Below are 14,150 nucleotides of genomic sequence, written 5' to 3'. Positions count from 1 at the left end.
CAAATGATCGTCCTACTAAGCCCAAACCAGATGGAATGGCGTATTGCTGCAGAATGCTGCGGTAGCCATGCTGGTTAAGAGTGCCTTGATTTCTAAATAAATCACTGACAGTGTCACCAATAAAGCACCATCACATGCTTCACGGTGGGAACTACACATGCGGAGATCACCCGTTCACGTACTCTGCATCTCTTCTTATTGGTGACCTTTTAGTAGTGGTTTCTTTGCAGCAATTCGACCATGAAGGCCTGATTTCAGTCTCCCCTGAACAGTTGATGTTGAGATGTGTCTGTTACTTGAACTCTGTGAAGCATTTATTTGGGTCAATTTCCTCAACGTCTAGGAGCGTTGAAGCGCGACGCTAATGTCTCTGCTGTCTTGCATCGTGCTCATCTCATCTGCGGTGCTGCTCGTTGTAAGGTCATCTTGCTAAGTCTGCCTTAAAGTGAATCCTTCCTATTAGGAAAACACAGTACCAGTCAAAAGTTTGGACACCTCAATCCAGGGTTTTTCTTTATTTGGACTATTTTCTACTTTGTAGAATAATAGTGAAGACTTCAAAACTATGAAATAACACATGGAATCATGTAGGAACCAAAAAATTGTTAAACAAATCAAAAAACTCTTGGCATTCTCAACCAGCTTCATGAGGTAGTCACCTGGAATGCATTTCAATTAACAGGTGTGTCTTGTTAAAAGTTACATATATTTTGATTTAACACTTCTGTTTTTTGGTTACTACGTGATTCCATACGTACAGTTGAAGTCGAGTTTACATATAGTTTACATACACCTTAGCCAAATACATTTAAACTCAGTTTTTCACAATTCCTGACATTTGGTCCTAGTAAAAATTCCCTGTCTTAGGTCAGTTAGGATCACCACTTTATTTTAAGAATGCGAAATGTCAGAATAATAGTAGAGAGAATGATTTATTTCAGCTTTTATTTCTTTCATCACATTCCCAGTGGGTCAGAAGTTTACATACACTCAATTAGTATTTGGTAGCATTGCCTTTAAAATGTTTAACTTGGGTCAAACGTTTCGGGTAGCCTTCCACAAGTTTCCCACAATAAGTTGGGTGAATTTTGGCCCATTCCTCCTGACAGAGCTGGTGTAACTGAGTCAGGTTTGTAGGCTTCCTTGCTCGCACACACTTTTTCAGTTATGCCCACAAATTTTCTATGGGATTGAGGTCAGGGCTTTGTGATGCCACTCCAATACCTTGACTTTGTTGTCCTTAAGCCAATTTGCCACAACTTTGTAAGTATGCTTGGGGTCATTGTCCATTTGGAAGATCTTTTTGCGACCAAGATTTAACTTCCTGACTGATGTCTTGAGATGTTGCTTCGAAATATCCACATTTCTCTACTTCATGATGCCATCTATTATGTGAAGTGCACCAGTCCCTCCAGCAGCAAAGCATCTCCACAACATGATGCTGCCACCCCCGTGCTTCACGGCTTACAAGCCTCCCCCTTTTTCCTCCAAACATAAGGATGGTCATTATTGCCAAACAGTTCTATTTTTGTTTCATCAGACCAGAGGATATTTCTCCAAAAAGTATGATCTTTGTCCCCATATGCAGTTGCAAACCGTAGTCTGGCTTTTTTATGGCGGTTTTGGAGCAGTGGCGTCTTCCTTGCTGAGCGGCCTTTCAGGTTATGTCGATATAGGTCTCGTTTTTTATGCTGACCAGACCATACACATCGCGTGCGCGAGCATTACATGCTGACCAGACTGGACACGTCGCATGTGCGAGCGTAGTAAAATAAATTTAGAAATCCATGTTATTCAATTATTGCACCCACACTGCTCGCGCGCCAATGAGCGTCTGCAATGACAAGGGCTAAAATAGAATTCATTCCTATTTCTGACGCAGATCGCGCTGAAAGTCCTGCCTCTCCCATCTCCTCATTGGTTTATAGAAGCAGGTACCCACGTGCCATCTCCTCATTGGTTATATCCACGTGGGTGATTGAAAGACGAACTTTGATGCCGGTTGTCGTGGTAATACAATGAAAGTTTAGATGTGATCACCATATAAGTTCAAAGATGAAAAAGCCTGGAAGGAGGAGAGATGACTAGAAACTATTCGGTTGGCCGTTTTATGTGTGGATTAATTGTCGGAGTAGAGGTCCTTGTGCATTTCAGGTAAAATAACAACTGAATGTTTATATCCCAGGACAAATTAGCTAGCAACAGCAAGCTAGCTAAATAGGACAAATTACCATTAGCGCACGATGGCGCACGCGCGCAGCCGGTTTGGGTTCCGTTACCCTACAAGGTGCGGAGCCTGCTGTTTTTTTCTGTTCTACCTGATAATTAATTGCACACACCTGGTGTCCCAGGTCTAAATCAGTGTCTGATTAGAGGGGAACAATGGGGAAAAAAGCAGTGGAACTGGCTTCGAGGTCCAGGATATATTGTATACTACTCTATACTCTAAACTGTGTCAGCTTACCCTTGAAGGACCTCCTTTCGCTGTTCAAGCTTTAACATGTCACTGTTGTATAGTGAAAACAGCATATTTTGGTCTGTATGTGGCTGTTGAAACAACCACTCAACTAGTCAATGCTACATCTCTTATTGTGAAGGAATACAACTAGGTTGGTCATTGAATGTAATTGAGTATCTTGTATGGAACGAACAGCATGTGATCACCTATGGCCAACAGGCTTCTGAAGTATTTATTGTCCATTTACAATTGAGATGTTTAAATGCACTTCAAATAGTTTGTTTTGATTTGTGTCTTCCAGGTGGTCCTCCAGTCGCGGGACTACAATGCCCTGACCATGAGTGTCATGGCGTTTGTAGCCATGATCTACCCCCTGGAGTACATGTTCCCTGTCATTCCCCTACTGCCCACCTGCATGGCATCCGCTGAACAGGTACGTCAATCAAACCAATGACTGCAGTACTGGTAGTTGTAGTACTATTAGGAGAACAAATAGAGGGCTTTTTAATAGCTGGAACCAGAGGTTGTGGATTTTTTTTTTTTTAAGGGATACACTACATTTTGGGGGGGAATTCCTGCACCCTAATTGATTGCCTTTGAACATTTCACAATTTTTTATTTTATTTGTTTTGCCAATTTTATCATCCATTGCTTTTTTGGTGATTTGTGATTGTAGTTGTTGAAGAAGAGATTAGTCCCTGTATTATGTTGGGAGTTTTACCTGGGATTTGAATGCATACCTAGTGGAGTTCTAGCCCACTAGCTTTAGTCTATGGTGTGAGGCTCCTCCTATTGGAGCTAGTCTTCCTTGTGTGCTGATTTGTTTTTGTCTGATCGTGACGTCATACACTGTTCTTTCTCTCTCCTTTGTAGCTTCTCCTTGCCCCCACCCCTTACATCATAGGTGTGCCTGCCAGCTTCTTCCTCTACAAATCCGATTTCAAAATGCCCGACGACATTTGGCTCGTGGACCTGGACTGTAACAAGGTAAGTGCCCCAAAATGGAGGTGCGCTTCAGCGTCCCTGCCACGGTCTCTGCAGATCTATGCTCTTCTTTGACAGACTATGCTATTCTTTTGCAGATCTATGCTATTCTTTTCATCTACTATTTGTTCGCAGGTCTGTGCTATTTGTTCGCAGGTTTGTGCTATTCGTTCGCAGGTCTGTGCTATTCGTTCGCAGGTCTGTGCTATTCGTTCGCAGGTCTGTGCTATTCGTTCGCAGGTCTGTGCTATTCGTTCGCAGGTCTGTGCTATTCGTTCGCAGGTCCGTGCTATTCGTTTGCAGATCTATTTGAGTTCCGTACGGCATTCTCTCTGATTGGGAGACGAGTCTAGACACTTGCTTGAGATTTAACGAGATAAATCCCGTTTGGGGTTCAGTTCTCTCATTGTGACCGTTATTGTGTTAGGCTAGATATCGACTTTATGCAGGAGGAAGAAACCTAGCTCTTGTCATCCTCATTTCAAACCTGTGCAGAAACTGACTTCAACATAAAAGTCCTCCCACTCTGTGAGACCGAGAGCATCCAGTGCTAAAACACACACCCACATCCCAGTCTGTCTTTCTAGGGACAAACTCCTTCCCTTTCATCTACTATTTAGTAGGTAATGGTGACTGATGTATGTTTTCAACATTTTGAAGGGGTATTTGTGTACACTTGTGAGTGTGTAGTGTACATGGTTGTTTTGCAAAAATGTTACAATTGAAGCATGCTTTGTTGCTCCACAGGTCAAAGTACCCACCAATGCAGAGCACCTACCCCCTCTTCCCGAGCCAGAATCCACAGAACTCAAGAAACACCTGAAACAGGTAAATATAGCCTGTCGCAAAAAACCCGATAGCACTATTTTCAGTGGTCGTTCACTAAGCATGTATGTTAGCACTGCCAACAATTAACTCTGTTTATTTCAACATCTTGTATTGCTTTATTACATAAGAAAACCTGCAATATTACCATATGTGTAAACTATTTGTTTTCAAGTGATCAACTTCTCTTCTTTCAGTTTTAGATATGTTTCAAAAGAGGTTTGATGAGTTGCGCCAGGCACGTCGGTGTCCCTGTTCTCTCACCGTGTTGTATGTACTAACTATGCATATAGCGTGGGAGCATTGTTGAGTTAACCGTTGTAATGTCCTAACGAAAACAAGTGTTTCTGTTTTTCTCTCTCTCTTTTCTGTGCATGCGCTAGCTCTTGGAGGTAAAAGCAGATACTAGGTCTTACTCCCTGAGACCTCAGTAACAGCTGTAGCAGTAGATCTAACCAAATCCTCTAAGCCCAAATAACAATATGTAGATTAGAAGCTGGTTCTGATTCATAAACCTCTCTTTCGCATGTTGTGAAATGCCAATCAAACATTCCACTGTAGTACCACATCAGTTTGGCATTGTAACTAAAACCACCTTGAATTATCAGTGGACATCTAGTAACCCCCACCTACCATCTAGACATCAAGTTATCATTAGCACATTTTGCCAGTAACTATTCCTACCCAACATTGTCATCATCTGTTTTTTGAGTTTATTTGATTTTTAAAGAGCATATTAAGCACAAGAGGGTTTATGAAGAAAAGCTAAATGAAAAGTACAACAAAATGTATAAAATCCACCATATGAACAAATGTCACATTTGAACATTCTAGGCATAATTCATCATCACCATTAAATTGCATCACAACTCGTCACCAAATGTCATTCAGTGGTTGTTTTTTAACATCCAAACCCAGTAACCCCAGTTTGAATCCCCAATCATACCTCGTCATGTTGAAAATCCCTGCATATCATAGTTTGTTGATATGCTTTGAATCAGAATCAGTGCAGTATTTGTGTGTGATACACTTGGCCCTATCCTAGAGTGTGCGTGCGATTGATTAAGATAGACCCGTGTGTTGGCAGAGCCAAAAATCTGATGTGGTAACATGCCATTTGAGTGAAAAGACATGGGTAAAGGTGAGTTTTCATAGGTTCTATTGTTTTAAGGATTAAAGCAGTCCTCAGCTCTACAAAACAGTAACAAACAAGTGGTAGCTGGTAGGTCCTTGCAGTCCCGCACAGAGAATGGGTTAGTATGCACTGAGTGTATAGAACATTAGGTACACCTTCCTAATATTGAGTTGCACCCCCTTTTGCCCTCAGAACAGCTTTGATTCATTGGGGCATGGACTCTACGAGGTGTCGAAAGCATTCTACAGGGATGCTGGGCCATTTTGACTCCAATGCATCCCACAGTTGTGTCAAGTTGGCTGGATGTCGTTTGGGTGGTGAATCATTTGTTTTCCACAGTAGCTTTACAGCTCTTGACACACAAACCTGTGCGCCTGGCATCTACTACCATACCCCGTTCAAAGACTCTTAAATCTTTTATCTTGCCCATTAACCCTCTGAATGGCATACATACACAATCCATGTCTCAATTGTCTCAAGGCTTAAAAATCCTTCTTTAACCTGTCTCCTCCCCTTCATCTACATTCATTTCAAGTGGATTTAACAAGTGACATCAATAAGAGATCATAGCTTTCACCTGGATTCACCTGGTCAGTCTAGTTGAAGTCGGAAGTTTACATTAAAACTCGTTTTTCAACCACTCCACAAATTTCTTGTTAACAAACTATAGTTTTGGCAAGTCAGTTAGGACATCTACTTTGCATGACACAAGTCATTTTCCCAACAATTATTTACAGACAGATACATTCACTGTATCACAATTCCAGTGGGTCACAAGTTTACATACACTAAGTTGACTGTGCCTTTAAACAGATTGGAAAATTATGTCATGGCTTTAGAAGCTTCTGATAGGCTAATTGACATAATTTGAGTCAATTGGAGGTGTACCTGTTGATGTATTTCAAGGCCTACCTTCAAACTCAGTGCCTCTTTGCTTGACATCACGGGGAAATCAAAAGAAATCAGCCAAGACCTCAAAAAAATAATTGTAGACCTCCACAAGTCTGGTTCATCCTTGGGAGCAATTTCCAAACGCCTAAGGGTACCATGTTCATCTGTACAAACAATAGTACGCAAGTATAAACACCATGGGATCACGCAGCCATCATACCGCTCAGGAAGGAGACGCGTTCTGTCTCCTAGAGATGAACGTACTTTGGTGCGATAAGTGCAAATCAATCCCAGAGCAACAGCAAAGGACCTTGTGAAGATGCTGGAGGAAACTGGTACAATAGTATCTATATCCACAGTAAAACAAGTCCTATATCGACATAACCTGAAAGGCCGCTCAGCAAGGAAGAAGCCACTGCTCCAAAACTGCCATTGTCCCCATGTGCAAAATGTCCTCTGGTCTGATGAAACAAAAATAGAACTCTTTGGCCATAATGACCATCGTTATGTTTGGAGGAAAAAGGGTAGGCTTGCAAGCCGAAGAAAACCATCCCAAACGTGAAGCACGGGGGGTGGCAGCATCATGTTGTGGGGATGCTTTGCTGCAGGAGGGACTGGTGCACTTCACAAAATAGATGGCATCATGAGTTAGGAAAATGATGTGGATATATTGAAGCAACATCTCAAGACATCAGTCAGGAAGTTAAAGCTTGGTCGCAAATGGGTCTTCCAAATGGACAATGACCTCAAGTAAGCATTCTTCACAAGTTGTGGCAAAATGGCTTAAGGACAACAAAGTCAAGGTATTGGAGTGGCCCTGACCTCAATCCTATAGAAAATTTGTGGGCAGAACTAAAAAAGCGTATGCGAGCAAGGAGGCCTACAAACCTGACTCAGTTACACCAGCTCTGTCAGGAGGAATGTGCCAAAATTCACCCAACTTATTGTGGGAAGCTTGTGGAAGGCTACCCGAAATGTTTGACCCAAGTTAAACAATTTAAAGGCAATGCTACCAAATACTAATTGAGTATATAAACTTCTGACCCACTGGGAATGTGATGAAAGAAATAAAAGCTGAAATAAATCCTTCTCTCTACTATTATCCTGACATTTCACATTCTTAAAATAAAGTGGTGATCCTAACTGACCTAAGACAGGGAATTTTTACTAGGATTAAATGTCAGGAATTGTGAAAAGCTGGGTTTAAATGTATTTGGTTAAGGTGTATGTAAACTTCCGACTTCAACTGTGTCATGGAAAGAGCAGGTGTTTGTAATATTTTTTACACTCAGTGTATGTCAGCATCTCACAGGTTAAGAGAGGGGAGAATTTGAGTTGGGGGTGTATGGACAGTAAACAAAGAGCCAAAAGGTTTTTAATTATTTTTCGTTATTGTCAAGAGATCTGCTCCCTTCTGTGTCTAAGTATCACCTCTCCATTGTAGCCACCGGTTATCCTCTCAGTTGGTAACCATTGATAGCCTCTTTAGGCTAACAGTGGCTAACTTGTGTTGGTTGTGGTGTGGTGCATTACTGTTCCTTTTTGTGTGTTGTTTTGTCGCACTCGTGTTTGTTTGTGTGTCTCTCGTCTCTGTCATGGTTTGATCTCTGTAAACGTGTTTGTTCTCTTTCTCTCATGCACCACCTCTTCTCTCTCTACTTTTCTACTTCATTTTCTCTCTTGTTCTCTGGCTATGTCCCAATTCTTTAAAACTGCACCTTTCCTTTTCTCCCTTCTTTGGCAACCACTTAGCTGAAAAGACTATGTGAAAGCAACATAGAGGCATCTCCTTCTCCCCACTAGCCCACTTATTGGCTAGTCGAGGTTTCCACGTTGCTTTCCAGCACCCCGTCCTTTCAGCAGTTTTGTAGTCAGGCTTGAGTGGAGATTAGGAAAGGAATCCATTTAAAGGGAATTGGACACACAGCCTCCAATCTTGACCCTTTTTGTCATGTGTGGTTTCAATTCTGCTCAGCAATTGGTCAGCTCAGCCTTTTTCATGTGATCCTCTTCCTGGCATCTCTCTTGTCCCCCTCCTCCTATTCCCTAGTGTCTGGTTAGGTTGACCGTGATCACCCAAAAGCAGATCTTCTACTCTGACAATAAGGTTCCTAATTTCTCCTTCTGCGGAATGTGCCATGCTCCTTGCACGGATATTCTTCCTCACCAAACTTAAATATTTTTGTTGTTGCTTGTTATTTTCTGAAATGTCATACACTATTGTTGAGATGTTGTAACAGACTGGTGGCATAGAGAGATTTCGTAATAGGTCATTTTTGAAGACCCACTATTGGCTGCTTAGTTTTGGCTTGAGCATGCCGGAATGTATGCACATCTATCTTTTCATCAGTGAGTGTTCTTGTAAGCAAACACAGTGGATATGCAGATTCTTGCTGTAACACCATAGGTTGCGTCCAGGACTGACCTAGCCATCAAACGATCCACTGTGCTAACATCGCGCAAAACCCTGAATGAGTCTGCAGCAATCCCAGAGTGCTAGTGAATTCCCTCTGCTGTTACTTCTTCCCCCAACCTCTCCCAAATGACGCTCCCATTTCAGGCATCTGCAGAAACATGCACTCTTCAGATTAATTTGCTGGGAAACGGGCTTCCTCATTTTGTCCCACACTCTCACCTGTCAGCTTATAACGGTCACATTTTGAGTCCTCCTAGCTTAGTCCTTGTGTTTTATGAATGATTTATTCTCAAATGAGAACTTGCATCATACAGACAAAATATAATGAAGCAGCACAACATAAAAAACGAAATACTAAATTAAAAAGTATTAACAAATAAAGGGGTAACCAAAAATAATAAATTATACTAGTTGTGACTCATTTTTATCCAATTTTGAGGTCTCCGAACCCCTGTACTACTCTCTTGCACCGTTTTGAACCCCAAACGGACAGTTCCACACTGGTCCTAGTGAAATCATTCTGTTGCACTACCCTTCAGCTGATGCCTGAGGTGAGAGTGCCCTCTAGTGGGGCCGAGTGACCCCCGTCATCTCATCTCCACGACAGTGTGTTGATTAAAACCTTCCTCACCTCTACCTGCTCCAGGCCCTGGCCAGCATGAGTCTCAACACCCAACCCATTTTGAACCTGGAGAAGTTTCAGGAAGGTCAGGAGTTACCCCTGCTCCCTCCCGGCCAGAACAAGGCGTCGCCCTCCTCCACCGAGTTCAACCCCCTCATCTACGGCAACGACGTGGACTCTGTGGATGTGGCCACCAGGCAAGGCTGAACAAAGTTTCTCTATCCCTTTTTAAGTAGATCTCATATTATCCATGCAAGGCAATGTGTGGGGTTGGATGAATTTCAACTCTTACACTCCATTTGATTTAGTCCCTGAATATTGTAGATATTTTATAGATATGAAGGGCTATTTGCATATGCACAATTTATGGATTGATCCCTGTTCCCACTTGAATTCTTAAAATCTGAAGTGCGTGCGAGGTCCAGCAAAATTAAGGCAGTTATACATTTGAAAAACGTTACAATATATTCATAACAGATTTCACAACATTGTGTGCCATCAGGCCTCTACTCTACTACCACATATCTATAACACAAAATCCAAACATCTATGTTTGTGTTGCTTCACAGTCCCTGCTGTTCCTTAAGGTGTATTTTATCTGTTTTTAAATCAAATTTTACTGCTTCCATGAGTTACTTGATGTGGCTTAGAGTTCCATGTAGTCCTGGTTGCCTCCCATAGTCTGTTCTGGACTTGGGGACTGTGATGAGACCTCTGGTTGCATGTCTTGTGGGGTATGTATGGATGTCTGAGCTGTGTGCCAGTAGTTCAAACAGACAGTTTGGTGCATTCAACATGTCAGTACCTCTCACAAATACAAGTGGTGATGAAGCCAATCTCTCCTCCACTTTGACCCAGGAGAGATTGACATGCATATTATTGTTAGCTCTCTGTGTACATCCAAGGGCCAGCCGTGCTGCCCTGTTCTGAGCCAATTGCAATTTTCCTAAGTACCTCTTTGTGGCACCTGACCACATGACTGAACAGTAGTCCAGGTGCCTTGTTGATAGTGCTGTTAAGAATGCAAAGCAGCGCTTTATTCTCCCGATCCTAGCGACTGTTGTATCAATGTTGTGTGTATGACTCAACAGTCATAATGTCATGTGAAACAATGCGTTTCATTTGAGCCTCATACCAAAGACAAATGTCTCTTGTACGTAAATTTGATAAACAAGAAAGCTTTTTGAATTTAAACATGACTAATTGAACCGTTAACACACAACTTTCCTTCTTTCTCCAACAGGGTTGCCATGGTGCGGTTCTTCAACTCCCCCAACGTGCTCCAGGGTTTCCAGATGCACACGCGCACGCTGCGCCTTTTTCCCCGGCCTGTGGTGGCATTCCAGGCCACGTCCTTCCTGGCCTCGCGGCCCCGCCGCTCAGGCTTCGCTGAGAAGCTGTCGCACACCCAGGCGGTGGAGTACTACGGCGAGTGGGCTCTCAACCCCACCAACCTGGCCTTTCAGAGGATCCACAACAGTAAGTCCCTTACCCTAGCCTACACACCTGCTGTACTGCATATACCATGCACTGACTGACAATTGGTGTATTTGTGTTTAGAGCTGACACGAACCATACTCCTGCTAGCTTGGGATATTTATAGTGTGAAGTTAAGTGTAGCCCTTTACACTCGTACCAATATACGAGTTGAAAATGGCAGATTTGTGCGCTAATTGTCTAAATTGGAACATAGTGGCTGTACAGTAACATGCTATACATGAAGTTAGAGCTCTGGCTCTGCACTTCACAGCATTGTATGGGTTTTGACTGACAGACGTTCTGAACTTGAGCACCAAGCGACTAGAAGTTGCCCCCATCCCTCCTGGTAATTGGGCAACTTTAGCACATTTTTGGTTGTCTGAGTGAGGGAGATGGTGTAAATTAAGATGACTCGATGTATTTTGAAAGATGAGACATTGAGGATTATAATAAATACCGCTTTGATGTCATTCAAGTAAGCCAAACAGTCCAAATGTGCACTTAACATTTCCAAATCCTAAAACTTATCATATACAGTGTCAATGTTTATGGTCACTATGTTTGACGTACACTTACAAGATTACATGGCCTCATACCCTGGGTTGTTCTGAACAGAATGAGCCTATGTTTGTTTATTGTGACGAAAATTTGCCGCAGGACACGCACCTGAATGTACTAATGCTTCCTTTCTATGCGCACCAAAAATTATAATCTGTTTCTTGTGAAAGCCTAACACGGTAAGATAATATTTTACAACTTAGCTAGTCATGTTGGCAAAACACCAAGCTTTCAAATAATGCACATCTGACCCAGATTGCGATTTTACAATGAACCATTTTGGACTGCGTAAACAAGAACAGTAATTGTGTGACTGCACGGTTGTGTTCCATGCGATACAACTACAAGTATTCTTGCTACAGTTCCCCCACGGCACAGCAGGAGAGCTCAGAAAAGTACCTTTATAGTTGAAGACTCTTCTTTGAGTCATAAAAGGGCTTTGAAATTGCTTAGGAACTGTGCAAACTTTAGAACGGTGTGTGGCCACTTAGTTCTCTCACTCAAACCCTTCTAAATGTTTGTCTTTTGTTGTACCTACCCCACCTTTTCCAGGAACAGTTTTATCATGTTACTGGATGGATCCAGAGTTTTTACAAATGCGGCAAAAGTACAGTAAATGTAAAATGCACATGAAATCAACAGTGTAATGTTTGGATTCAGTCTTGTCAGGTGAACTGTTGTGTGCTCACTTTTTGGTCTAATACTTTTCCAATTATCTCCAAACTGTTCAATTGTTATGTATATGCCTTTCATATTTCTTCCGTAAGAAACATTTCAATTTAGCCCTATCCATATAGGCCAATTTCCACGTGTGTAAAGGATTAAGTAAAAAGTAAATTATGCTATCAATTATTGCACTTTCTTTAGGTCAAATGGGAACAACCTCAATTTGTCGGGGCATGGACTCTACAAGGTGTTCAAGCGTTCCACAGGGATGCTGGCCCATGTTGACTCGAATGCTTCCCACAGTTGTTGGGTGGTGGACCATTCTTGGTACACACAGGAAACTATTGAGCATCAAAAACCCAGCAGCTTTGCAGTTGTTGACACAAACCGGTGTGTGTGCCACCTACTACCATGCCCCGTTCAAAGGAACTTAAATATTTTGTCTTGTCGATTCACTTTCTGAATGTCACACAAACAAAATCAATGTCTCAATTGTCTCAAGGCTTAAAAATCCTTTGTTTAACCTATCTCCTCCACTTCATCTACTCTGATTGAAGTTGATTTAACAAGTGACATCTATAAGGGATCATAGCTTTCACCTGGATTCAACTGGTCAGTCTGTCATAGAAAGAGCAGGTGTTCCTAATGTTTTGTGCAGTGTATATTTCTCTGAGCAATACAGGCAGTTTGAAGGTTTCATAATGTTTCTGAGCGTACCTCTGTGTTCTGCAGACGTGTATGACCCATCTTTGATCGGAGACAAGGGCAAGTGGTTCGCCCACCAGCTGCAGCCAGTGTTCTACCGCGTGTACGACGGCAGCTCCCAGCTGGCCGAGGCCATCAGCGGACCCCTAGAGGATGAGGCTAATGACTCGGACCCCACAGACGACAGGTAAAAAAAACACTGACGCCTCCACGTTTGGAAGGCATAACGATTCTTTGATACTACTGTGATAACATAATTGACAAAATGTTAAATGAAAGATTTTTTTCAGTGCCAGGTACTGCCAAAGGTCTAAAAGCAATTTTGCAATGTGGAAAACCTGTTAGTGAGCCATTTAGCATATAAAAACTAGATCTGAAGGGAGGTCCTTTCCAGTGTCTGATCTTTGAGTTCTCTGTGTGTGTGTGCAAGTGTGGCCGGCGGAGACATTGCAGAAGCAGCAGCATGGTAGGCTATAGAATGTTGATAGACAACACTAGATGGCGAACTCTAAACATTAACTAGTAGATTTTCTAGTTAGCTCAATAGTTAGCTTGCTAGTCTTGCTAGAAATGATGTATCATATCAATTGAGGTTAATTTGAGTCTGAAATAAAGGTTTAGTTAGCGTTTTTTGGTTAGCCTTCTGTAGACGTGTACGGTGTCACCAAGATGGCGTCCAGGGTAATGCCACTCTGTTTTGTCTCTGTGGCAGCGACAGCGAGGCTGGCTACGATGACTCCAGCTCTTCCTACTCGTCACTTGGAGACTTGGTGAACGAAATGATCAAATGTGACATCCAAGGGGACATGCCAAGTACGTATCTGTGCTATTTCACCAAGGCTGCATTTACACAGGAAACCAAATTCTAATCTTTTGCCTAATTATTGGCAGAAGAGCTGATCTGAATCAGTGAAATTCATGAACAATAGATCAGAATTGAGCTGCCTGTGTAATTGCAGCCCAAGAACCACCCAGCTTACACATACTTACTGTTATGACAAAAACAAAACTCTCAATTCCCCCTTATTATAATAACAGAGTTGTTTTCATCTTGAAAAATGGAAACCTAAAATAACCAATTCCTTTCAGATAGTCACTAGCTAAACATTTTGTTTTGTGACCCGTTGGCCATCAATAGCAACTAATATCTGTCTTCTGGTGTCGTAGACCTGGATCCCCCTACCCACGCTGCACTGGGAGATGCCAGCGAAGTGGAGTTCCAGGACTTCCAGGAGTTCAAGGGAGGAGAGGGTCCCCTCCCTCAAGAGAAGGCACTGCCCGAGGGGGGCGATGGAGCTCCTGACCCTCCTGATGGACAAGCACTCCGCTCGAGCTCCAGCACAACCGCCAGCTCCAGCCCCAGCACAATCATTCAGGGAGTCAACAATGTCAGTGAACCGCTCAATTTACA

General features: G+C 42.5%; 1 protein-coding gene across 17 annotated transcripts in view; it reads left to right on the top strand.

The window, feature by feature from the left end:
* Positions 1-14,150, top strand: part of LOC139576272 (MAP kinase-activating death domain protein-like) — an 80,293-nt gene that overhangs the window by 28,772 nt on the left and 37,371 nt on the right. For 10 of the 17 annotated variants that reach the window (XM_071402171.1, XM_071402173.1, XM_071402169.1 and 7 more), the window contains exons 5-13: positions 2,760-2,891; positions 3,332-3,445; positions 4,190-4,270; positions 8,344-8,400; positions 9,356-9,528; positions 10,575-10,810; positions 12,767-12,926; positions 13,449-13,552; positions 13,907-14,127. In XM_071402171.1, coding sequence (XP_071258272.1) covers positions 2,760-2,891; positions 3,332-3,445; positions 4,190-4,270; positions 8,344-8,400; positions 9,356-9,528; positions 10,575-10,810; positions 12,767-12,926; positions 13,449-13,552; positions 13,907-14,127 — 1,278 coding nt within the window. The remainder of the gene's footprint in view (positions 1-2,759; positions 2,892-3,331; positions 3,446-4,189; positions 4,271-8,343; positions 8,401-9,355; positions 9,529-10,574; positions 10,811-12,766; positions 12,927-13,448; positions 13,553-13,906; positions 14,128-14,150) is intronic. The other 7 variants (XM_071402177.1, XM_071402176.1, XM_071402175.1 and 4 more) reach the window with 3 other exon arrangements.

This window comes from Salvelinus alpinus, chromosome 5, assembly GCF_045679555.1.
Source record: "Salvelinus alpinus chromosome 5, SLU_Salpinus.1, whole genome shotgun sequence".
Classification (NCBI taxonomy): domain Eukaryota; kingdom Metazoa; phylum Chordata; class Actinopteri; order Salmoniformes; family Salmonidae; genus Salvelinus; species Salvelinus alpinus.
The sequence above is the reverse complement of the archived record's forward strand: the minus strand, read 5'-3'. Positions and strand labels throughout refer to the sequence as shown.